The 23,761-nt window shown below is 49.7% G+C and overlaps 7 protein-coding genes across 7 annotated transcripts; 2 read left to right on the top strand and 5 right to left on the bottom strand.

Annotated features, from left to right (window-relative positions):
• Window positions 1-27: 27 nt before the first annotated feature.
• cpcC (putative protein kinase (Gcn2)) lies at window positions 28-5,102 on the bottom strand (the record flags this gene model as incomplete). Its single annotated transcript, XM_015553129.1, has 4 exons — window positions 28-332; window positions 383-2,585; window positions 2,644-4,707; window positions 4,773-5,102. Coding segments are annotated over 4 exons (4,869 nt in total), but the record flags the coding sequence as incomplete, so codon positions are not given.
• Window positions 5,103-5,431: 329 nt separating this feature from the next.
• Window positions 5,432-7,778, top strand: ANOM_007872 (uncharacterized protein; the record flags this gene model as incomplete). Its single annotated transcript, XM_015553128.1, has 2 exons — window positions 5,432-5,516; window positions 5,656-7,778. The coding sequence occupies exons 1-2, from the start codon at window positions 5,477-5,479 to the stop codon at window positions 7,776-7,778; spliced, it is 2,163 nt and encodes a 720-aa protein (XP_015403564.1). The 5' UTR covers window positions 5,432-5,476.
• A 571-nt stretch (window positions 7,779-8,349) lies between these two features.
• ANOM_007871 (uncharacterized protein) lies at window positions 8,350-12,629 on the bottom strand (the record flags this gene model as incomplete). Its single annotated transcript, XM_015553127.1, has 11 exons — window positions 8,350-8,593; window positions 8,651-9,504; window positions 9,557-9,669; window positions 9,740-9,870; window positions 9,938-10,008; window positions 10,089-10,120; window positions 10,670-10,701; window positions 10,786-11,516; window positions 11,590-12,025; window positions 12,173-12,253; window positions 12,363-12,629. Coding segments are annotated over 11 exons (2,928 nt in total), but the record flags the coding sequence as incomplete, so codon positions are not given.
• A 217-nt stretch (window positions 12,630-12,846) lies between these two features.
• Window positions 12,847-13,503, top strand: spt4 (transcription elongation factor SPT4; the record flags this gene model as incomplete). The annotated part of the gene is made up of 3 exons (XM_015553126.1): window positions 12,847-13,049; window positions 13,137-13,334; window positions 13,417-13,503. Coding segments are annotated over 3 exons (450 nt in total), but the record flags the coding sequence as incomplete, so codon positions are not given.
• Window positions 13,504-13,922: 419 nt separating this feature from the next.
• Window positions 13,923-15,876, bottom strand: gatA (4-aminobutyrate transaminase gatA; the record flags this gene model as incomplete). Its single annotated transcript, XM_015553125.1, has 4 exons — window positions 13,923-14,055; window positions 14,115-15,277; window positions 15,339-15,374; window positions 15,435-15,876. Coding segments are annotated over 4 exons (1,533 nt in total), but the record flags the coding sequence as incomplete, so codon positions are not given.
• A 1,103-nt stretch (window positions 15,877-16,979) lies between these two features.
• On the bottom strand, window positions 16,980-17,855 carry ANOM_007868 (uncharacterized protein; the record flags this gene model as incomplete). The annotated part of the gene is made up of 1 exon (XM_015553124.1): window positions 16,980-17,855. One exon carries the CDS (start codon window positions 17,853-17,855, stop codon window positions 16,980-16,982), a length of 876 nt encoding a protein of 291 aa, XP_015403570.1.
• A 2,528-nt stretch (window positions 17,856-20,383) lies between these two features.
• On the bottom strand, window positions 20,384-21,810 carry ANOM_007867 (uncharacterized protein; the record flags this gene model as incomplete). The annotated part of the gene is made up of 4 exons (XM_015553123.1): window positions 20,384-20,815; window positions 20,870-21,194; window positions 21,253-21,557; window positions 21,610-21,810. 4 exons carry the CDS (start codon window positions 21,808-21,810, stop codon window positions 20,384-20,386), a joined length of 1,263 nt encoding a protein of 420 aa, XP_015403572.1.
• Window positions 21,811-23,761: the final 1,951 nt, after the last annotated feature.

The raw sequence follows: 23,761 nt of genomic DNA, 5'->3' as shown, positions 1-23,761 counted from the left end.
ATAACACATAACGCATGATTCTTTATCTTACTTGCCGCGTCCTAGATCATAATAAACACATGAACCTGTACGATAATTGTATATAAAAGCGTTGTTGAAGTTGTCCGCGCCGTCGTTGGCATGGTTCTCATGCGCCAGGTCAACGAGGAGTTCATGGACTTGACCGAGGTACTTCCTCTCAGTCAAGGGCGCACTCTGTATGACTGTGCGCCAGCTCTCGGGGTCTGATAGTCGAGTGTCTCTGATCGCCTCGAGTAAATCGTCCCGCGTATCAATGGCAGCAATAGGCCCATTCAGCGCATCTTCGATTACTTCGCGAGAACGGAAAAGAGCTATTTTTCGTTAGTAAACATCAAACACCATAACTCAGGTTAAGACATACCATTCTCAACAATATTCCTCCTATTTGTCTTCTTGCTCCTGTGCTGAGGGACTAGGATGCGCACATCGCTCGACCTTTCGCCGTCAATACCAGGATCTGGTTGGCTAGGCATTCGAGATTGGCGGAAATCGACTGCGCCCTCACGTTGATTGCGAGCACGGATTTCATTTCGAAGCCATGGTATAAGCTCAGAGCTTCGTAAATCGAACTCCTCCTTAGGAACCAGACACCGGACCTTGAAGCCTCGTTCCTGGCTATCTTGCTTGACAATGACGATCCAACTGTGATTATGATCTTTGTACTTGGTAAGAAGTTCTTCGAGAGACGAGGCATCAACGGCTAGCTCAGCACTGATGTCATTGGCCCACAAATCCTGAACAACTTTAATGCCTGTATTACGCAGAATCGCTTGATCAAAGCTTGCAACAAGTACATCGCATCTCCTTGTCTTCCAAAAAGCAGCCGGTTCGACTTCATGGTGCTTAACATGGCTTTTCGAGGAGCCTTTGATATACTCGAGCATAGCAGAGCTGAGTCGATCCCAGCTCAAATTAAAGCCCACAGCATGAGTTTGAGGGCGACTCGCCAAGACCTTGGGGCGGAACTCTTGGACTAAGGAGTCATACCGACCACCAGCCGCGAAAACATCACGCCGCTTGTTGTCAAAGACGCACTGAAACAAAATGCTACCTCGAAAGAACTTGTCGTTCAAACTCCCGAGAGGGTTGACATACACCTTTCGCTTTACGTCAAAGCATTGTAGATACTCCATCAGCCAATTGATTCGAACGAAGATGGGAGTCAGGCGTTCGGCGAATTCGGTGCCCGCCATAATGGCTCGCAGACGCTTCTGCGTCTGCCTCGGGGAGTCACGAAAATCGAACCTCGCAAGCTCATCCAAGGAGGTGGAAGCAACACCGATTGCCGGTGACCGAAGTTCACTTCTAATCTTTTGCATCGTCCATTTTCCCACATTTAGTTTGCTGATGACCTCCTTCACCAGCGGAATCTGGGAAGGGGTGATACGGCAGAATTCCAGAATAAGCTGAAGTAGGTCCGAGTGGTTTACAAGGAAACACATGGAAGCCGACCTCAAAGGTGGGAATTCTTCAATAATCTCATCGAGAACTTTAATGACTTCCGCTTCCTTCAAAGCCAGATCCAACGTATTGTGTGAAACGATATCGAAGTCCACCTCTTTGTGAGTCCGAGGCTCACCACCATGAGACGTCTCTCTGTAGACAGTACCAAATGTGAATGTTTTCTCAAGGGAAGGGTCTTGTCGCGGAATGGCACGCGCATTTGGCAGAGTCAGATCGAAAGGCAACTGAAGCACGTTACCAGTGGAGTCAAGCAATCGTACAGCTCCGCTGTTGTAATGTTGAGACCTTGGGAACAGCATCTGTCTTGTAGTTTCCACAGACCCATGCCTGCGGAAAATAGTGGTCAAACGTTCCTTGACTAGCCCTTGAACTAGTAGCTCATTGGCCGCCGGTGTCCCGCGGGAATCCATGTCCCAGGCGATGTCCTCGAACTTCTTAGGAGACTGTGAGAAAATAGCTGACAGGATCTTCTTGTAATCAGGTGAACTAGGATCAGACAGCAAGTGCATGATCGCCCGTCTAAAGGTTTCCTCTTCAACCTGGAGAGGAATCTGGCCACTGTGCAAAAGCCCTGAGGCCGAGGGTCGCTCGCTAGGGTTGTGGCTCAGTAGCGACTCGATAATCTTTCCTTGGAGCGCCTTTTCGGAATACTGGAAAATAGGTGGTAAAGTATGCTCCTTCTCCCTGATAGCGCGCAGTGTCTGATCACGTTCCATTCCAGTCCCAAGAGGATAACACATCTCAAAGAAAATGACCCCCATAGAGTACATATCGACTTTGTCATTATAGCTGCCCGTAAAACCGGACTTCATTTCTGGTGCGACATAGTATGTCGTACCCAAGCTGCGAGTAAAGTCTCCTTCAAAGTCTGCAGCCGTCGAAGAGCGCACAGCTGTCGTGAACTGACCACTTGTGGCTAGGCCGAAGTCTCCGATGCGCGGATTATTGGCAACATCGATGAAAATGTTATCGGGCTTCAGATCACGGTGAATAATACCATGGCCATGAATGTGGCTCAGTCCGTCGAGGATCTGGCGAAACAAACGCCATGTTCTGTCAACATCATCGTGCAAACCATTCCTGATCAAATCACGAAGAGTCTTCAAGCGGTCAGCTGAATATGAATAGCTAAGCAGCAGAGAACAAGGGTAAACTTACGTGCTTCTCGCAATACTCCATCTGAATATACAGTGTAGTGGAAACAGGTCTGCCTTGCGAGCCAGATCTCACTCGGCTAAGTTCCTGGCCGGTCACACTTCCAGTACCGTAAGTTTCGGGCGTCTCTCCATTAACACGGCTGGATGGTGTCCCATCATTTTCTTCCTCGCTATCAGAGCCAAACTCAATCTTAGGATAGCCGCTGGAGCTGATGAAATCGAGCCCGCCTGTGCTGTATCCGTATCCTTGCGAGTCTTGAGAACCTTCAGAGCCTTGACTAGCGAAAGGATCTCCCTCCGTAGACGACACAGCTTCCTCGTCTACGAAGTCGTAATCCTCTTCAATCCACGCAGTGTAATAACGCACTACGTAGGGATGATTAAGACGTGACAGTAGCATAATCTCCGATAGTGTATCCTTCAGGGCAGCGGCGGATCTTTGAGTAATTTTCTTGACTGCATACAGACGACCATCAAGTTTATTTCTCGCCTTGACCACCATACCGAAACCACCCTTACCCAAGCGACCAGCCTCATCGAAATCTTGGTAATACCGTGAAAATGCTGGCAGGCCTCCAAACGAATCAAAGCGAGGACGTCTTGGAAATGATATGGAGTTTGAGGTGCTTGACTGAGACACCAAAGGTGCATCAACACGGAAGAACTCAGACGGCTGGAGCTGGAAGGCTGTCGGTCTCTTCTTTGGGTCCGTTCTAAAGATTTCGTTAAGCAAATCTTGCAGTGGGGCAGACAAGCCGAGCGTTCCCATCAATGCGTTTGCTGAAGTGTAACGCTGTAACACATCTTTACCGAATCCCATCTGGAGAAACACAATACCCAAGTCCCACACATCTGTCTTCATGGTCGGTGAAGTATTCCCTTGTGTCGACTCGGGAGGCAGCCAAAGTGGTGATTTTGAAACTTCTAATGACTGTTTGCTGCCGGCAGAATCAGGGAGGGCATTTTCAATACTCGCTTGCAGCTTCACAATAGTGCCACCTGTCTGGTTTCTCAGTAACATGATGCGCCCGCAATGAATATCCCCGTGGACAAAGCCGCTCCGGTGATAGAACTCGAGCGCTTCAAGAAGCTGGATCGTCCAGCTTCGCAGAGTTTCCACGGGTACAGACCCTACGATGTCCAGAAACTCGGACAGTGACCCCTTGTTTGCATGCTCGAGAAGAAGATAAACTCTCCATGTGTTGTCCTGAGGACTGACCGGTTCGAGGGGCCTGTAAATCTTGAACCCCACGAAATCCAACAGATTTGGATGTCGTAGCCGTTTAATAGCTTCCAATTTATCCTCGCTGCTACGCATCTTCTCTCTGAATGCAAGTGGAGATAGCTGCGTCTCATCGATCGAAAACTCCTTTAGAACAAGGAGAGGAGCATGGCACCTATTCTCAGTGACCACTGGTCTCACGGTATATGTGTCTTTTCCCTGGGCACTCTTGAGAAGCGTCTTCCCGTAAACCGCGCGGAAAACCAATGGCCCTTCGTCGCTGTCGGCCATGACGAGGGGCGGGTCGAAGGAGATTGCGCCTGGGATATTCTCCCCGGCATCAGTTTCGCTGCCTGTGTCTATGCCAGAGGTTCGACTCTTGCGGCGTAAGAGTCGGGCTTTCGTTCTCTCTCTAAGCTTATCCTCCAATAGCTGTTGTAGTGCTCGTTCCTCCTCCGCAGTGGCGGCCTCTTGTTTCTGGAGCTCTTCTTGCCTTTCCAATTCAGCGCGCTGGTTGGCAGCAGCTTCCTGTTCCATGCGCTCCTCCTCTAGGCTGGGTAGGTCTTTATTTTGAGCTTTAGCTTCCGCCACATCCTCTAGAACATCCTGAATGGAAACGGCGATCTCGTAGATCATCTCAGATCCCACGAGAGATTTCGGCTTGGTCCGTATGATGTCATCAATCCTCGACCGAGCCCCTTGTCGGAGATCATCTGTGTTTTCCAAGAAAAGGTTCGGATAGGTTTTAGGATAGGTGGTCGGCAGTTCAACCAGCAAATCAAGACGCACCTCCGGATTGGACGAAGCACGCAAGTGGAGTTTGAACACGACATCTGACGATTGCTAAGGTCGGGAATGACAATTAACTAGTGCGGACAAGAAGGATAGCGAGGGAAAACAAGACATACCTGCCAGGCAGATCGCTTATGTTCAACTTCTTCAAAATCGTCACCGTAAATTGAGCGGAGCGCCTCAATCTCATTCCGGTGGATTTCCTCGTAATCGGTCGGGGCCACTACCGGCAGGGCGAGTGAAGGGGCATCCCGGGGGAATTGACGTTTCTTCTCCGCCCGGGGAGAGCCGTTCTTGTGGGCATTGCTGGAAGTTTTCTTCTGCTTGTGAGGCATAGCGGGGCGTCGGGCGGTGTGAGATAAAGTATTGCACCCAGGTCGAGATGGATCTTTGCCACGCGATAGCTGTGACAAAGTTGCAGCCGAAGCTGCAGCCCTCTATGCTTCAATAAAGAACATATTCGGACTGATCAGGTACCAATGTAAAAGAAGGAGGGCGGGCAAGGTACGGGAGAGTTGGTCACTATAACTAATTTAAAATTAGTGGGGGAAGGGAAGAACCAAATGACGGACGGGAAATTGGGAGTAAAAGAGCGGTAACTATAGGGCGAGCTAAACTGCCTTAAGGATCGCACCGTTGTTTTTCCGCTGACCGCCTTTGGGTCGTTAGCGTCCCCGCTGAGCATCGTAAACAAAGCACAGCGTTCCACGTCAATCCCACGGCTCGGTCGTGACCTCTGATAAGACGCCAATGGTGTCCGCCCCTGCAATGCGACCCTCGATCTTGTTAGTAATTTGATTCACCTTGTCCTGCAGGCGCGATGTTGGAGTGGATCACTGGGCAGAACGAGCAGTTTGCAGGTGCGTGTCTCTCGCTGGCCGCATGAAGCCTGGGCACGCGCCCCATGGTTGGTCCAATAGCGGACTTGCGATCTTCCCCCCCAACGCAAAATCGTACGGCTGTCGCGCTGACTTGTTTATTCCTTGTTTATATCCATAGACAACTCAAAGGTTTTGGAACCTCCTGAAACGCCTGCGCCTGTGTTCGCCATTCGCGCTTTCAAGAGCGCCTTGTTTGGCACCCCCGGGGCTGATGACGAGGATCAGATGGAGCGGGAACCAAATCCGAAGAATCTGACAGCCAATCAGCCGTCCCGCGCGAACCTGTTGCTGAAGCCCACTACTGGGAACACGAGCGATGCTCCGATAGCCACGAAAGCCGACGTCGACATGGCTGTGAATGCAATGGCCTCCCCCACTAAGAGCATCCTTGTCACCCCTGGCACTGCATCAAACCGACGTAAGACGGTTTCATTCGGCGACGGCGTTGTCGACAATGAGCGCAAGCGAGGAGAATCACCTAACAAGTCATCAAGAACTCCATTGACTAGCCAGTGGTCTATCAATTCTTCAGATGGGAAGGCCAAACCGCGGAGCAAGTTAACACAGGCACTCATGGACTCGCGCGAGAAGTCTCCCAAGGAGTCGGAGACCTCACAAAACCTCCAGTCTACCGAATCGAAGCCGGCGGTACAGTCGATATCGTCAACGGAAGATGATCCCGGCGACGACACTATCAACCTGAACGAACCCCGCTCTCAGTCTGGTAAATACTGGAAAGCGGAGTTTGATAGCTATAGAAACAAAACCACTCAAGAAATAAGGAAGCTTATTCAGTATCGCTCCGCCGCGAAAGCATACGCCAGGAAGAAAGATGAAGAAGCCTTACGGTTAGCCGAGAAACTCAAGGAGGAGGAAGTGAAGGTTTCTGAGATGGAACGTCACGTTACTCAACTCGCGTCGACAATGGTTGGAGAGAATTCGAAAGCGGACAAGGAGCAGTTGGTGCAGGAACTCACCAAGCAAACAGCGCTGGCTTTGCAGTACAAACACCGAGTTGGCCTATTGCGCAAACTCCTAGAGCAACACGGCGTTGTTAATAATGACGTAGAGAATGTCGCAGGATCTTCCGAGACCCCGAATGACACTTCTGGGAACACAGCCCAAGAGCTCCATAAGGCCCAGCAGGCACTGGGCGAGGCAAACGCCAAGCTGGAGGAGATGAAACGTGAACAATCGGAGTTTACCAAGCTCAAGGACTTGGCCCAAAGCTCGGAACAGAAGGCTTCGAACCTCGAGAAGGAGAATGCGACACTGAAACAAACCCTAGCCCGCGTTAAACAAGAAATGACCAAGTACGAAGGACGACGCAAGGAAAAGGAAGCAAAACTGAAGCAGAGAGAAGCCAAATTAGAATTACGTGTCCAGGAATACAGAGAACGTCTGAAATCAACGTCGCAACAGCATCGCGAGCAGGAAGAAGGTCTCAGGGAGTCGTTCAACGAGGAGCGCCGCCGCATGCAGGACCAGATTGACCTCCTGAAGTTGAAGTTGACCACTTTTGAGCGCCTTCCTGAACTCCGATCGCGGACTCGTCACTCAGACAAGGGCTATACTGGAGTCCAAGTGTATGATTTCGGACACGACAGCCCTCTGAAGGAGCAAAACGATGAGACCCAGGACATCGACGAACCTCCCAGCCCAAGCCCACGCGCAAAGGATCGGCGCTCGCACACCACAAGAACGGTATTAGGCGAGCTAGACGTTAAGCGGGCGTCAAAAGCCCTAGGCCTGGAAACGGAGGATCACAGTGAGCAATTGGCATACTTAGATGATACACCCCATAAACCAAAGGAAACCCATCTTCTGGAAGGCGATGGTATCCCGCCTTCATCGCCCCCCGATTACCCATCACTCGAACCTCCCACCCGCCGCACCTCTAGACAGAGATACAACTCAGAGAGCTACCGCACATACATCCCAACCCATTCAACCATAACATCCCTCGCCCATCACCTCGCGACCCGCGAGGACAGCAAACAAATCCGCACCGAACGACTGCGAGCCCGCCGCTCCCCCTCAAAATACAGTCTAGACGCCATAACAGGTCTGCCGGAAACCTACCACCTCGCAGATCGAACCAGAAGGCGACAAAGCCTCGCGTCCGTCCAACGGGACTCCATCCCCGTCGATCGAATGCTAGCTGCTCAAGCGCGCCTCAGGCGCAAACAAGACAGCCGCAAGATACGACAAGAGGGGAAAGAAAACATGATCCGGGCTTAACGGGCTAAAACTTTTCTTTTGTCTTTTTTTTTTTTTTTTCTTCTCACCGTGAATCGGCAATAGTTCTATTTAATATTTGGGGTTTTCAAGAGGGTAATTCACTCATTTTTCTGTTTTTCCAGGCGCGCGGGGGGGAAGCAATTGTGGGTATAGGCGCTCTCGTTTTTTGTTTTTTCTTGGGAATCTGATGTATCCATTACCCTGTTTCTCTACGGTTCTCTTTTTTCCCACGCCTAACTGGGATAATCGCTTTCTCTTTTGTTTTTTTGTCCGATACGTCATGCAAGTGATAAGTCCAGCGGCTGTCTGTGTCTGGAATATACCCTACATTGAACATGCTACCCCTATTTCATTCTATGTTGTCCTCATCATTCACTTAACTTGACCCACGAGTCCTGAGGCTTGTTGAAGTACGCTAATTACCCGACTGCAAAAGTCCACCAATACACATTAACTGGATATCTCATTCCAATGATGACATCATCTATCTGTATATTCTGTCCGTCTCTATATGCCCATCTATATACATCGGGTGCTTTGAAGATCTAAACCCCGTCTCTGCATATCGCAAACAAGTAATTAGTTTAAGCCTTCCCGTCAGAGAAGGACACAACAGCCCACTTTCCACTCCAAGCCCATTTCCGGGCCTCGGAGCCCCCGCCGTTAGGCAGCTGGCGGAGTCTCTCGTCTTCGCCTGCTGGCAGCCCGACAACGACATCAGCTTTGCAGGTCCGGAAGGCGAGAACACGGACGCCGGACTTGGGGCCCATTGGACCGATGGCGGTCGTGAAGGGGGTTGTGGGGTCCCAAGCAGCCTGGATAGAATGTTAATGTTTTGCGGGGGGTTCAAGGAAGAGTGCGGGGCCACTTACATCACTGGTTAGCTTGCGGTAGTTGAGGTCACCCTTGAAAAGGACGAGCTCGCTCTGTTGCAGGTCCTCGAAGAGATCCTTTGCTGTGCTGGGCATGCGCCAGTAGCCTCCCGGGGCGGTCCAGAAGGCGTGTGGGCGGATGACCAGCTTGCCCTCTGCGTGGAGCCGGGACCATTGTTCGAAGAGGAAGTTCACCTCTGACAGCTCCGTCTCGGAGAGGGGGGTGTGTTCTCTGCCCGACTCATCGGCGGCAGTGTAGAATGACTGCGGGTCAGCGAGCGCGGTGATGAGATCCCTGAAGTCCGGGGGCGTAACATCCGATACGAACCAGGGGATCAGCTTAGGGTGCAGTACAACTGTCGTAGCCAGGCCAGCAGAGAGAAGGTATCCGGCAAGGATAAGGTCAACGAACAGTTCGAAACCGGAGTTATCGAGAACAATGTCTACGCGACGCTCCCCGGTCTTCTTCTCCTTGCGGGCCTTGTTGAGCACCTCAAAGGCGGCGTCCAAATCGTTGACAAGGATGTTCTCCTCCGCCGCTTTGCGCGCCTGCGAGCCCTGCAGTTTCTGGATATCCTCGTAGGTAAGAGAGGTCAAAAGGGACAGATCGGTGGCATTACCCCACAGACAGATTTCACACATCTCGGAAAAGAGTATGCGCTCAGCCTGTTCGACCTGCTCCGGGGTCTTTCCATCATGGCCCTTCTCCGCCTCCTGGGCGATTTCCTTGTATCTCGCGGCTAACTCCAGGACTGCCGGACGGGAAGATTTGAAAGTAGACATCTTCTGGCGGGCAAATACGTCGTATCCTTTCCAGTGTGTGGACAATGCGAAGTAGGCACTGATGCGCCTGTCTATCCTGCGTTAGCACGTCTATTCGCCCTTGCTCTAAAATGCTTAACATACAGAGGTAGCATTCAGAGAACAGCCATGCAACGTCATGCCATCTCGGGTTTCCTCGTTGCTCCAACTCCTTATTATATTCTTCGACATCCGGCTGGCCGTCGTCCGGGAGGGGGCTATGCGGACGCACAACTTAGCGACTTCCTTGACATAACGTGCGTCAAGTCAACGGCGTAAATCACTCACGTCAATTGTCTGTTATGTTGCAATTCATATTTGAGCGCTGCAAGCTTCTCGATGATACTCTTTCCTTCCTTGCGCTTCTCTTCATCGGTTACATCACCAACAGTGCGGTGGAGGTCGTCAATGGCACCAGTCTATAGTGACACGAATACTTATTAGGAAGCCAGGTAAGCTAAAGCCTAGGAAAATCGAGACACTCACGATAATCACGGGCCAGCGCTCATGAGCGGAGGTCGAGGCAAAGCTGGATTTGTCGGAAGTAAGGTATTGCGCTGTTAACCAAGACCAGTAGAGAAGTGGGGGTTAGCCTCGTCGTTGAATGGTTGTATCTTCTCGCAATGAAGGTACATACGGGTCTTGGGATCGAACTCCATCGTTTCCAGACTGTTGAACGGTGCTATCACGCCGTTCTGATAAGTAAGATAATGGGGGAGGGAGAAAAGATGGGATTGAGCAGAAAGATACTGAAATAAGGTGGGGAAGCCGAAGAATAAATGTTGGAGTCAATCGCGGGGTCTTCCAGCAAAGCGGTCGGGTTTCCTAAAACTACAACTCCGACAAGAAACCTATGCTCAGGTCTAGTCTATACCATTGGATACTGCAATCAAGTCGCTAACTAGCCACCACAATCATATCCAAGGAAATCGTCAGAGAAAAGCCAAATCATCTTACTGCCCAATCCAACATCCTCATGCCTGCCTGCACATGGGTATTCATTCACACATCATTGTTCCGCTATGCAAGAAGTTCAAATCATCATTCAATAGATACAGTATTTGGTATCTGAGAGACATCTGTCGTTATTTCAGTCTGCAAGTATAACCAAAGAGCCCCAACGCTCATTCCAGAACCGAACCTCTATGACCGGTCAAGAAGACCACTCTTCTTTGTCCACCCATAAACGCCGTCCCATGCAGAGGTAAATCATCTCACATCATGGACATAATCGAGTTTTGTGCATAAGCCTAGAGAGAAGCCCGTCAGTCTCTGCAATGCATAAAGAGGAACAAAGTAACGAGTAGACAAAAAAGAATCGGGGTAATACTAACCATAGGCTTGATATCAGGGTGAGGCACAGCTTCAAAAACTTGGAAGTCCAGCTTAAGCTCTGGTCCAACGTTGATGAAGGCTCCCTTGTTCTCCGTGGTGTCGCAGTACTTGGGAGCGGAGAAGACGGTGATGCACCGTCCGTCATGCTCGACTTCGTAACCCTCCATACGGACTTCGTGAGAGCGAATGATAGCTTCCAGTCCATTCTTCTCACAGAACCTCTTGGTAACATCCGGACCAAACTGGAGACCAACTCCTCGCTTGCTCGGGCCGCGACCAGGCTCCGTCTGGGGATCGGTCCAGAGCATTTCCATCATCAGGCCTTGCTGTCCGGGCTGGCGCTGGTTGTGGCGGTCCAGCTTCCGGATGTCATCCAAGGATGTATTGTCGTCAGAAAAGAGACCACCGTGGAGAACAAGATACTTGCTGCCGATCAATGTGGCCAGGGGCAGAGCAGAGAAAGACTCCGAGAACACCTTGAACATCCTCTCGTTGTACTTGGCCTTGCACTCGCCCTCAAATCCATAAACCTTGTTCATATCGTCCGTCTCGTGATTTCCACGGTTGAGGAAGATGCCATTTGGTCGCAGCCACTTGTACGCATAGAGGAGCAAGGCGATCTCAGTCGACCAAGAGCCACGATCGACAAAGTCACCGTTGAAAAGGTATGCGTGCTTGTCGGTCGGGTATCCGTTCAACCGGAAGATCTCCAGGAGATCGAAGAATTGCCCTGTCGCAGCGTGTCAGCGAAGGGGAAAGATCGGGGGGTGAAGAGAAAGAAGCAAAGCGCAAAGGAAACATACCATGCGTATCACCGCAAACCGTCAACTTCTTACCCTGGTCCACGCCAATCTCGACCATCGTTGGTTCCGCATACACGAGATCCTTGACAGCCTTGACGATCTGGAAGGCATACTTGCGATGGATTTTCTTGCCGTTCTTGAACCGCTCGATCATATCGTCGATGAACTCTTGCGTCATTTCATTCTCCAATCGCACACCATCATAGCCGTCGTCGACCGCAATGGAGTCGATGTCCAGGTCCTCGAAGGCCGACGGCGGGTCACCCACTTCAATGGCCTTCTCAAACTCCATCCGACGAACAAGCTTCTCACAGTCTGCCAGTTTTACCTTCGCATCGCGGTTATTGGGCTCCCTCTTCGCGACGACCTTGAAGTCTCGTAGGGCATCTTTGTAGTTAAGGATGGCGGTGTTGGCTAGGGCTCGCCTCCAGTAGGCCTATATCGAGTTAGTCGGTGGGCAAACCACTTCTCCGAAAGTACGCAAGTATCTTCAGCAGCACAGCATTTTCAACAGTGAAAGGAAAAGAGAAAAAAAAGAAATAAGAAGAAAGGAGATATCATTCTAAAGGCGTATGCTACTGACCTTGGTGTAGCCGGCGTCGAGCTCAAGCGCCTTAGTAGCATCGGCGATCGCAAAGCCATAAGCTTCGAGTTTGATATGCGCCTAGAACAGTTAGCATGCTGTGCCCTATCCATCTGCTTCTCTCTCGCCCTCGGGGCCAAAAGAAGAGCAGAGTGGTAGTAAAAAAAAAGGTGCCCAGAGCGCAACGTACCTGAGCACGATTGCTAAAGAACGAAGGCTCGCGATCATATTTCTCTATGGCCTGGGTGTAGAAATCCACGGCAGTAGGCCAGTCATGCTGACCGAACGCTTTATTGCCCTGCACCTTAAGCGCAGTGGCAGCCTCAAGGTCGGACGACGCCATCGGAGACAGGATGCAATGAGGGGAGAGGGGTTTTCCGGCAGGAAGGCACGAGAGCGTTTGCAGAAGGAAAACGGTTGATCTTCCACGGGAAGGGAACCTTAAGGCTGAACTCCTTCACTAGCTTGGGGAGGGGAGGAAACGCGATTTAAATCGACCGGAGTAATGTTCCTGACAAGAATGCGGAATTTCTGCAGGAATTCGGACCTTGAATCTATTTTCTTATCACTGGCTCGATTACTTTTTTGGAATTGAATCCCGAAGATCCTCCAGTCGCCGGGCTTGGCATTTCCTTTCCGACATCAAATCAATCCATCCAAATCAATTCAATCAACTGCAACAACCTCTTTTCCTCTCTTCATTCTCCCGCCGCTGAAGCTACCACCTCTCTGTAACGAGGCCCATCGTCGCAATTTAATACCCATCGCAGTTCCTTCCCATTCCAAACCAGCACAGCACATGTCCTTCTACGTCGCACCCAGCCAGCAGCGCACTCTTCGCGCCTGCATGGTCTGTTCCCTCGTCCAACTGCACAGCGTACGTTCAAAGCAGGACCAAGCCTGCATAAACAAACAAAAAAAAACCCCTCCCACCCGCAATAAACTAACGCCTCCTTCACAATAGAAATTCATGCGCGAAGGTTGCCCCAACTGCGATAACGTCCTCGGCCTCCGTGGCAACAACGACGCCATCCAAGAATGCACCTCCCAAGTCTTTGAAGGATTGGTCACCCTCCGTGACCCGAATACCAGCTGGGTAGCTCGCTGGCAGCGACTCGACAGCTACGTGCCGGGAACGTATGCGGTCAAGGTGACCGGATCGGTATGTTGTGATTGGGGTTATGTCCCTACGCTGTGTCTTTATGAACGTCGAGGCTGATGTGATGGTTTGTTTTGCTTTGTAGCTCCCGGACGAGATCATTTCGAGCCTGGAGGATTCGGGCGTGAAGTATATTCCTCGCGATGGTAGCACGGGTGAAGAGGAGACTTGATCGGTAGTTCGGGGCGCGCATTATTACAAGTTTTCCCAGGTCTCCTGGCTAGAAAGGGTGGGATGGTTCTGTTATCGCGGATTTCATAGCGGGCTGTTCCTTCCCGTTGCACGCACTTGGGAGTTAGGGATTTCGGTTTACGTTCGATATACGTCTTTGGGTATGGGCTGCTTTGTTTATTACGCTGGAGTTGTCCCTTTCTTTTCTGACTCATCACTACTTGAGAACTCATTTTTTTTTTTTTCTTTGAAGATAAACAGCTGGATTTTATTCGATACCCAACATGCAAAATCGATGCACCTTGGGACGGCATCGGATTGCCGTTTGCTATAGATATATAGTTTTGCTAACAGCTTCAAAAAACATAACTCGTAGATAGCGTGCCAATCAGACACGGAGAAACCCACCCAACCCAACATTAAACGCCAGACTCTGCCAGATTTAGTGAAACAGAAGGAGATACAAATTTTAATGGAAAATGCCCGTCATGCAAACCATAAGTTCCTTACAGCTGCTTGATGATCTTCTCAATGCTCTCCAGGAGGATATCAGCTGCAGACATATTAGCATTGGTTCAACACGTTTTAAACTAGGGTAGAAATTTGACTTACCATGGTGCTGCTGGAAGATCAGCATGGGCCTGAGGCGAATGGCGCTCACTCCGCTTCCACCGATGTTGACACCGACGCTCTTGGCCTTGCCGAGGAATTCATCACGCTTGGGGGTATCCCAGGCAATGAAGGTTCCCTGGCCCTTGCCACGGAGGTTCTGCAGATGCTCGGGGTACTTCTCAGCAAGGCGCTGGAGACCAGAGTACAGGTATTCACCAGTCTTGGCGGTGTGCTCGACGAGGTTCAGGCGCTCAATCTCCTCGATGATACCACGGAAGATGAGGGCACGAGCGGGGTCACCCATCCAGGTGTTGAACTGACGGTAGGGCTTGTTGGGACGCAGGGCGGGGTTACCGTAGTAGTAACCGGCGGTCTGGGCCTTCTTCGAGAAGGTGACCATGTCGGGAGGGGTCTCGAGGTTCCAGTGGTCGTGAGCCCAGAACTTGCCAGTGGCACCAACACCGGTCTGCACCTCATCGACGATGAAAAGAACGTTGTTACGCTTGGTGATCTCACGCAGGCCACGGAAGAAGGCAGGGGAGGCGTGGTTGTCTCCACCCTCGGACTGGATGGGCTCGACAATGATGGCGGCGACAGGGTTGTGCCATTCCTTGATCAACCGCTCAGCCTCCTGGAGGCAGCGCTGTTCCTCCTGGGCGTTCTCCTGAGCATGCTCCTCAAGGGGATACTTGAGGGTGGGGAAAGGAGCCTGAGGCCAATCGAAGGCAGGGATATCAAGCTTGTGGATGGGCTTGCTGCGGGTGGTGGACAGACTGCCAAAGAGACGACCGTGGAAAGCAGACTTGAAGGACATGATAGACAGCTGGGGAGAGCCGGGAGCCTGGTTGGTCATGGTAGTCTGCAGCTCCTCCTCAGTGAACTCCTTCTCAGGACCTCCACGCTGCAACTGGCGGTAGTACATGAAAGCGGCCTTGTAGGCAGTCTCGTTGGCGTCAGATCCGGCCATGGCAGTGAAGACCTGGTCCAGGCCCTTGGGGGCCACCTTGAGAATACCAGTGTTCAGGATATTAGCCCAGTCCGCCGAGGGGAAGTTGCCCAGGGCTGGACGGTTGATCAAAGCGGTAGTCATCTCGGGCGATTGAGCAACTTTAGTAAGATGGGGGTTGTTGTAGCCAACAGGGATAGAAGCAATCTGAGCATAGCTGGCGACCGATATGAGCGATAAGGTATGGAAGATAGAGACGCCATTAGAGTAGAACTTACACATCAAGGAGGACATTTCCATCCAGATCAGCAATACTAGCACATTGTTAGCCACTGTCACGACAAGCCGGTGCTGGCACGAAACAAGAGACATACTAGTTACCAACAGACTTGGAATAATCGGTAAGCATGTTCAAGCTGCGCACGTCAAAGACCTTGTCCAGTTCAGCTGTGGCAGCCTTGTTCTTAGGGCCCGGGATGGCGGTGGCCAACTTAGGACCAGCCGGCTCATCAGCGAAGAAGGGCTTCGCCGCCGCGCGAAGGTGCGGGGTGGTGGTGATGGTGCGGGCAGTCGGCACGCGCGTCACCGAGCGCAATCTGAAGCTAGAGCGAGCAATGGAGGCCATTATGACGGATTTATTGTGGGAAATGAGGGTGTACAGAGGTGTGGCGATTCTCTCGCTGCGTAGGTTGTGGAGAAGAATACTCCTAGCAGCAGATGTGGGGAGACGGTGATAAGGGAGATAAGAGCTCTATTGCTTTGATCACAGCTCAACCAAGCTCGAGTCACGAGGCAATTGAATCCGCCAGGGGTATAGGATGGAAATTGAGTTGAATACGAAGGAACAAGGAGAATTGCGGCGCCCAGCTCATCTTATATCACCAAGAATTCCAGGTCTTGAGCGGAATGCCGGCGGCTTTGGAGCTCTCGAGTCTCTGTTGAGCTGCCCCGCGGCCGGGGAGGAGCTATCGTCGGCGATTTGGACCAATCAGAGTACAGCCTATCACCGCCGTCGGCGAGAAAAGCAAAGTAAGGATGGGAAGAAAACTGCCAGGTGGTCTGGCTAATCACCTGTGGCCAAATACTTGTCCCAATGAAGAAAGTCTTCGCCGGAATCCATTGCAAATGATGTTAGTCAAAGGTTCCAAACATCAATTGATGTTTGTCATAAATATAGGGAGGGTGTCAATTCGCTCTAGAATTGGTGAAGTTCTTTCACTTAACGCGTTAAGTTCCCCAAGTTGATAAGCGATAAGACGTCACGTTTATCAATGCGATAAGGACTGGCGCGCGTGACCACAGAAGATCTCGACCGTCTACGTGACTTAAACTTCTCGGTAACAGAACGGCATTACAAACTGTACTCAGCAGTAGCCATCACATCGTGTATTGTCGGTCTAGTCTCATACCAACTATAAGATCATGTAGATGTTACATGCGTATCAATATCCTCTGTTTGTGCGGTACAAATGCATTGCTTTCTAAAAAGATATATATCCAGGACAAACGTTGGATCATTTCCATGCCACACCTTTATGGCTAAGGAAAGGCATTGGCTCAGCTTGAACATAATAGTAGCTCAACATCATGGATGGAGGGGTCAGTACTAGGTAAAAAGTCGCTGCTAACTCAACATAGCGCACACCGAAACGATCCTATTCTGATTAATATGTTATCCATTACTACTCAAGTAGAATAACTTTGAACCCTATCTGCGAGATATTGATGGAAGCCATATCGAATCAGTCAGTATAGTATCATTTGTCACAGGGATTGTATAAGTCAGCATATTTTTAGCAGATTCAGACTCGACCAAAAGCAAACATCAGCGGTTGGCCTAGCCTTGTAGGAGGATTTATCCAACAACCCAACAAGATTAGTTACTCAATACCTAGACACCACAACCCACAGCTTGAGTTCTAGGACTCATCTTCCGAGGGGCTGAGCAAATAAGCGATTACATTGGCCTCAGACTCATAGTAACTGTCGCTCAGATCACTATAGTCCTCAAATAACTTGCTATATGCCTCACTCGACGAGTCCTGACGCTTATTAGGAGAGTATTCTAAACGAAGGGAGTCGCCTTCATCCGATATATTGCCCCATCCTCTCGATATTTTCCTAGCACTGGAGAATGTATCGGACAAGGCATCGACTGAATTTGATGAATTGGTTGTCGAGGAACGAGCCGCAAATCTTTTGTTATGCTCTCTAAACGCGGGCAGGATAATAGCCTCGTACCAATCATCCAGTTTAGCGAGCTCGCTCCATTCCCAATGTCCAACAACCTCTTCTTCTGAAACCATCCAGAGACAGAGGTATTCATCTTCATCACAGGACATGCCAAATGGGTCTCGTACCCCGTAGTAACGCATTTCATTAACCATGCTGAGAAGGTGTCGACCGCTGGCCGCTCGAACCCTGGGGTTGACAACCGTAAGCATCTGAGAGCCTCTCTTCCAGGCCCTCACTTCGGCATATCTCTGTACAGCTCCTGCGGATTTAGTGAATGAGATGTACGGTGTCGGTGTCTGGTTGCCATGATGGGCGTGGATGGCTAACGAGATTGCCCGGGTCTCGAAAGTATCTAGTAGTTTATATGAACATCGTGAATACATGCAGTTTGTTGATGTTGGCTTAACGCCTGAGTGGGAATCCCAGACTCTGAGAAGTGGCTGGTCTAGATTCAGGTGGGATGCCTGATACCATGGATGCATTTCTTCCTCTGTAGGTGCTGGCACATATTCCAGAGGAATAGGTGCAATATCCTGTGTTAGCATGGATGTTTGTGCCATTATGTTTGAAGGATGATGTTCAGTTGCTGTGTGGTTTGTTCTTTGGTGGTTAGTGCTGTGCTTGTTGTCTGCTGCGAGAAAGTTGGGTAGAGACGCTCCTTCTGTGATTCTAACAGTGAAAACATATTTCTGTGACTCATCTTTTCGCGGTGTTTGCACAAATCAAGACATATAAGGGTAATCATGACGACTTCTGCTGGTGCCTGTATTAGTAAGGCTGCAATGCACCCATGTGCCTTGCTGCAACTAGAGGTGTATATTGATGGTGGCATGTAAGCTACTTTCTTTACAAGCCTTGTCAGTAAAAACACAAAGAAAATTTCAGTAGACACGAAATTGATGATAGTGCTGCTTACAATTCCTCTTTGGGCGTCTAGGATGAAGTTGAGCATCAAGAATTGGCCCTAGCATCATGTTTTTAGAGGAGGGCTATGGTAACAGGGATTCATTATTCAAAATAGGATACTGTTTCCACTGGACGTTAATAGGGACTGCTGCTGATTACACTCTGAGAGGTGAGTGGCTGGTCGACCACGGACGGTTTAGATCCAGGCTGATCTACATTTCGAAGTTTGGAGAAGCCAATAGTCAGAAATGATTGCCATCACAATTCCAATCTGCAGGAAAATGATAGTTGAGTATAGTGGCTGTTATTGCCAATATCGGATTGTTGAGTACGAGATGTGGACCGGATGGAGTAGCTTGGATTATACCGAAAGTCTAGAACGTAAGTAGACTGGGCCCTTGAGTGACCACCGAAGGGAATAATTAACTGTAGCCATCTATATGACCTGTTATCTTAACGATTGAGCGATGATTGACCATGTGATAAGTTGTCCCGCAGGTAATTTGCATATAACCCTATCATGACGAAAGACATGTCCGTGGTGCATATGAGGGACTTGTATAAAAAGGCTTCAACGATGCAGTGTTTACTGGGATCAAAGAGGGTATCGAGTCGCCGAAGATATGCTTGCATCATGTGGTGACTCATAGCAGCTGTGAGTCTGAGACAATTAGCATATGCACCGAGTAGGGGAATGTCAATTCGTGCACCTTGGTCAACTCTCGGCCAGACCTTGAAAAACTGAATATACCTTGTTTAGTCTTCTCACCTGCTCCGCTGACTCGCATGCTGCCAAGACCCTAACATATTGGGTAGCTGAGATCTCAGTAGCTTTCTATATTAGGCAGCGGGTTGAATGAGACTAAGAAAGAGGGTACCTATAGTTAGAGCATTCTATCTAAGAAAAAGGAAAAAGTTTACGTACAATTGGAATAGTATGGGCTTAAGTACTCCGTACTATTTGCAAGGTGATACTAATAGCGTGCAATGGTCAATAGACTCCACAATCTCCAGGTATCAAGTTGGTACTCGTAGCCAACTAGCCACTAAGAGCACAGAAGAGAGAAGGTCAATCAACGGTACAGCTGCAGCTACTCGTAGTAAGCACAGCTTAGTGGTCACGAGAAGCACTTCCAAGATAATCAGACACCAGTACGTTGCTAGTGAGATACAGTTGTTATGAGTAGTGGTGACAAGGATATCGTAATCACAACAATAGCTAGTCATATCCCTGACAATAACGCTATATCAAAAGCCAGTAACTTCCCACTATTATGGGGGGTATTAGGCTAATAAGCTTCTTGGCAACCTAGGGCCCTATAGAGATCTGCGTGAGGCCCCTGCTAACCTGATCCTGAGGTAGGGTGCGTTAAAGAGCGTGTGTGGAACTGCCAGAACCACTGCGGCAAAAGCATCACCGCCCGTCTCAGGTCCTATTATATTTTGTATACATCTGGCAAAATTCGTAGAAGGAAACGATATACGAACCCCCCCCCCCCCCCCCCACAGGGATCAACAGGATCTTTTCGCACCCTACCTCTGTACATCTCCGCCCAGCGCTAGTAGTCACCATTGGTGCTTCGTATTCAGCGGAGACTGCCGGCCGACGGAGGCCGGACATTCTACGGAGTGGTCCTCCACACGATTTGCGAAAAACGGCCGAGCCCGCCCCCTGGATTCTGGGCGAACAGGGATCTATCCGACTAGATATGCACGTAATTTATCGTGTATGGACCTGCATCCATCCTTAATCTGTTCGTAATATTACTGACGTGTTAACCAGGAATCATGCCATATTCGCATCAACATCGGCGGTTTTATTTCGGAAGTGTGGAGACGGTGGGGATGGGTGGGATTTATTTGATACTATGTAAGGGCTCTGTGGTGGAGCCTCCCTGTGTGCTTTTGCGTAGGGAGGGTGGAAGTATACAGTGCTCGGGTGTATTCATATTCTAGTTTTTCTCATTCTCTTTTATTTGGATTGTCCGATGGGGCAATTGTAGTGTATCGTATGTAATAATACATGTAGTTTTGAAATGTACATAGAAGAAGTCAATGTAGGGCGTGGCTAAAAAGGTATGGGGAACATGCGGTGTCGTAAAGAGAAATCGAGCTCAACGATCGTAAAGTAGCAGTCAATGCTAAGTGAAACATGATGATGGTAGGAAATGTCGAAGGAGTGTCATATGGAATGTTTGTCTTTGAATGGTGAGCTGGTTTGCCGGGTAAGAGATGCAGAAGACTTCTCGCTGGCAGGCGATGTGTATACCGCACTATCATACTTAAGATCGAAATCATGGTTGGGCGTTGTGACACGGGCGTGGTTAGCTGGCATACTATGAGCATTGTCGGCTGGCTCGCTTGGATTCCGGGCTTCGGTCCAAGTTTCCATCTCAACCGTTCGGTAGACCTCAAATCGTTCCAGCTGGCTGTCAGTATGATGATGCGATCGGCCCCTGGAGGGTCTGGTAGAGTGCCGAGACGGGTTGAGCGACGACCACAACTTTTGAGGACGACTTTGGCCATACCCAGACGCGTATTTCTGGGTGGACTGGAGTAGCCGTGGCAAGAAAAACGTAACCAGAGGTCTCAATGCAGGTGCAGAAGCACAGATCTGATGATTATTAGAATTGTTTTCGCAGAAGGAATTTTGCGAACTTAGACATACCAATCCCAGATTGATCTCTATGGATGCAGTAAGGAACACCGGCCAACCCAACCAAGTCATGTCGTACGAGGCGATCATACTCTTATACACATAAACCGTCCGAACGGTACCGGCAACATTGACCACAATTCCAAGACTAAAAATGGACATCACAGCAATTCGCTGCCGGGCCGGCAGTTTAAGGTTCCAGATCAACGGCATTGGGATTACCGTGGCTAAAAAGTCGGTAAAGATATTGACGACACTAGCGGCAAATACAACGGCCCCGTCATTTAAACAGTGATGAGGGTATGTTGGCTGAAAGTCCCAGTACGCATGGATCGGGCTGGCAAATTGGCAATGTGAGAAGCAAGAAGAGGCAAATAGAGAGAAGGTGAACACACCTGCATTGGAAAATGCATACAAGCAAAAAGATGATACACAGCAGTGCCACCAAGACCATTGCCCCGATCAAAATTATATTGTATGAGGTATAGAGACCCTTGCTACCGGCTCCGAGTAGTCGTTTGCAAAACCATAAGAGCGCAAGTTTCGTGAAGCTGGATGATAGGGAAAAGAGGATTTGGAAAAGGAGGTTGAATTTGGAGGCAGTTGAAAGCCACTCCAACGGAACGTCCCATATATGTCTGTTGCATCCATATTGTTCAGTGGCCAAGCAAATAACCACGCACATCGCAATCGTAAAGGCCTAGCAGCAGGTTAGAGCCAGCTAGTAAGGTCATGGTTCCTTTGTAACATACCAGTGCGACTACGATAAGAACGTCGTCGATCCCGGGGCTGCATGTTATCTTGAAGCGAGTATAGAGTCTGAGGCAAGTTACGACAAAAGCTATGGCAGCAAAGACGATGGTCACGATAAGGACAGAATCCCCACGGGTGGTAGGGTCAATATAATTCGGTGTTGGCCATGTCGCCACCACATCAGCTGGGGGGAGCTTCATGTTTCGTGGTGAGTCCGGGCAAGTGCAAGGCGTTGATGATGGTAGTCCCTGTCGTTGCGCAGTAGTCGATTTTTGTTATTCAATCCAATATGATAATTGCCATTAGCACTCCGGTCGAATCGTAAGGATCGTATCGGCCATCATTAGGGTGTTAACGTCGTGGAAAGGCTTGTAAGGAGCGAGAGGAGTTGGATTGATCGAAATGAAATATCGGCATGAGGAGACTGGCCAGATGATATACTCTCTAATCAGTGTCTCAGAAGTAGGGCACGCCCACTTTGAATTGAGACCAACCAGTATGACAGGCTAATTGGCGAGAATATCAAACCTTGTTCCTTTGGGACCAGGAACGCCGATCAAGAATGTCTTTTGTTGAGAACCGGGGGACAGCGCTCGTGGTAAGTTGTGGGCTACTCCGTACATTTTGACCTTTTATAGTCCCCCCATGACCGACCCAAGTCTAGAGCTACTGCATTCACTGCAGTAGGCTCAAAAGCAGGCACACCATGGGGTGTCGAGGAATGCCGGACTGCCCCTCCCCTGTGCATTGTGCTGCCACGCGATGGCAAAGACAGGAGGAAATCCGAACACTACCGGGGTTGCACGTTCAGTGAAGCATGGTGATAGGCAGATCCGTGACCCATCGTTCACGTTCTGCTCCACCGTGGTTTGTGGCCGATCTAAACATGGACCATTAATGGTCGCAGCAACGTCTGGACCCCTGGCTAGAGCCACCGAGTCAAAAAGTTAAAAAGAAATTCCAGTGCCTGGGATAAGTGATATTTGTCCGAGCGTAACGTTCGCTGATTCGAGGACATTCCGCCGACCGACGCGTCCCCTGGAAGCCAGAGACCAATTAGTGGCCATGGCAGCTGCCACTTCACTGAAGCTCTTGCCAAGTCCCGCGCACACGAGGGCTGGCTACCAATCGCATGGCATTGCCTTTTCCACCGTCAGTACACCAACAATCTATTATGCCTTTCTCGTATTATCGAATATTATCCTAGTTCATTGTGATGGGATTAAGGCCCATGCAGTTAGTCCACTAATAGTTTCCAGTCCATGTCCTCCCGCGCTATACCCTAATGGCCACTACGGTGGTATTCCGGTGGGGCCACTGGCGAGTTAGCAGATCTTGGTAGCGAAGTTGGGCAGTCAAGCCTCAGCTATATTTCTCACTTATCTTACCGAGTATGTACTATCGATGGAACAACCCCGCGCCTGCTTTAGTGGGTTCCCTTCCACCCCAACGTGACTGAAACACACTGTGGCAATAATACGTAGTATTAATTATACATGGAGTGGACTAACACCATTTGGGTAACATACCACTTGACTCGAGCTGAGCCTGGAGCCCACGAGGTCCCGCATCGTGAACGGTCTCAGTCAATGCCAAATTATAAGGAAAAAGATTACAAGACACAAACCTCGAGGGAAAAAAGAAAAAGAAAAAAAAAAAGAAAGAAAGAAAGAAAAGGAGGAAGTCTCCGACGGATATCTCCAACGATCCGATACCATGGTCGAGTTAATACTAGTACCTTTCCACAGTCACGATTCATTGACTTTGGTGGGACTGCGAGGGTTGCATGAACTCGAAAGGCAATTGAGTCAAACATTGAAATGAATCCGTTGTTTTGCATGTGTTTCCGAGGCAAACCTCAGCTAGTCATTTAGCTCGCCATTTCCTCGGCCTCATGACTCAGCTAACAATCTGTCCCTTTTTGTCACCCAATATTACTGACCGGCCCCTATGCGTGATATAAGAAGAGACGCGAATCACTGTACGGAGTACTGGATACCTGATGGTCTCGGCTGTCTCATGGACTAAAGTTTGACTATATACCTCAACTGCATACTAGACCAAGGGCCATAACATCTAACTAGCATGGCTATAGCCTACCAGACTACTTTCCTTTGGCTCAAAGAATGAGGAGAAAAGAGAGAGAAAAAA

Source organism: Aspergillus nomiae, assembly GCF_001204775.2.
Source record: "Aspergillus nomiae NRRL 13137 chromosome Unknown contig00327, whole genome shotgun sequence".
NCBI lineage: Eukaryota > Fungi > Ascomycota > Eurotiomycetes > Eurotiales > Aspergillaceae > Aspergillus > Aspergillus nomiae.
The sequence above is the reverse complement of the archived record's forward strand: the minus strand, read 5'-3'. Positions and strand labels throughout refer to the sequence as shown.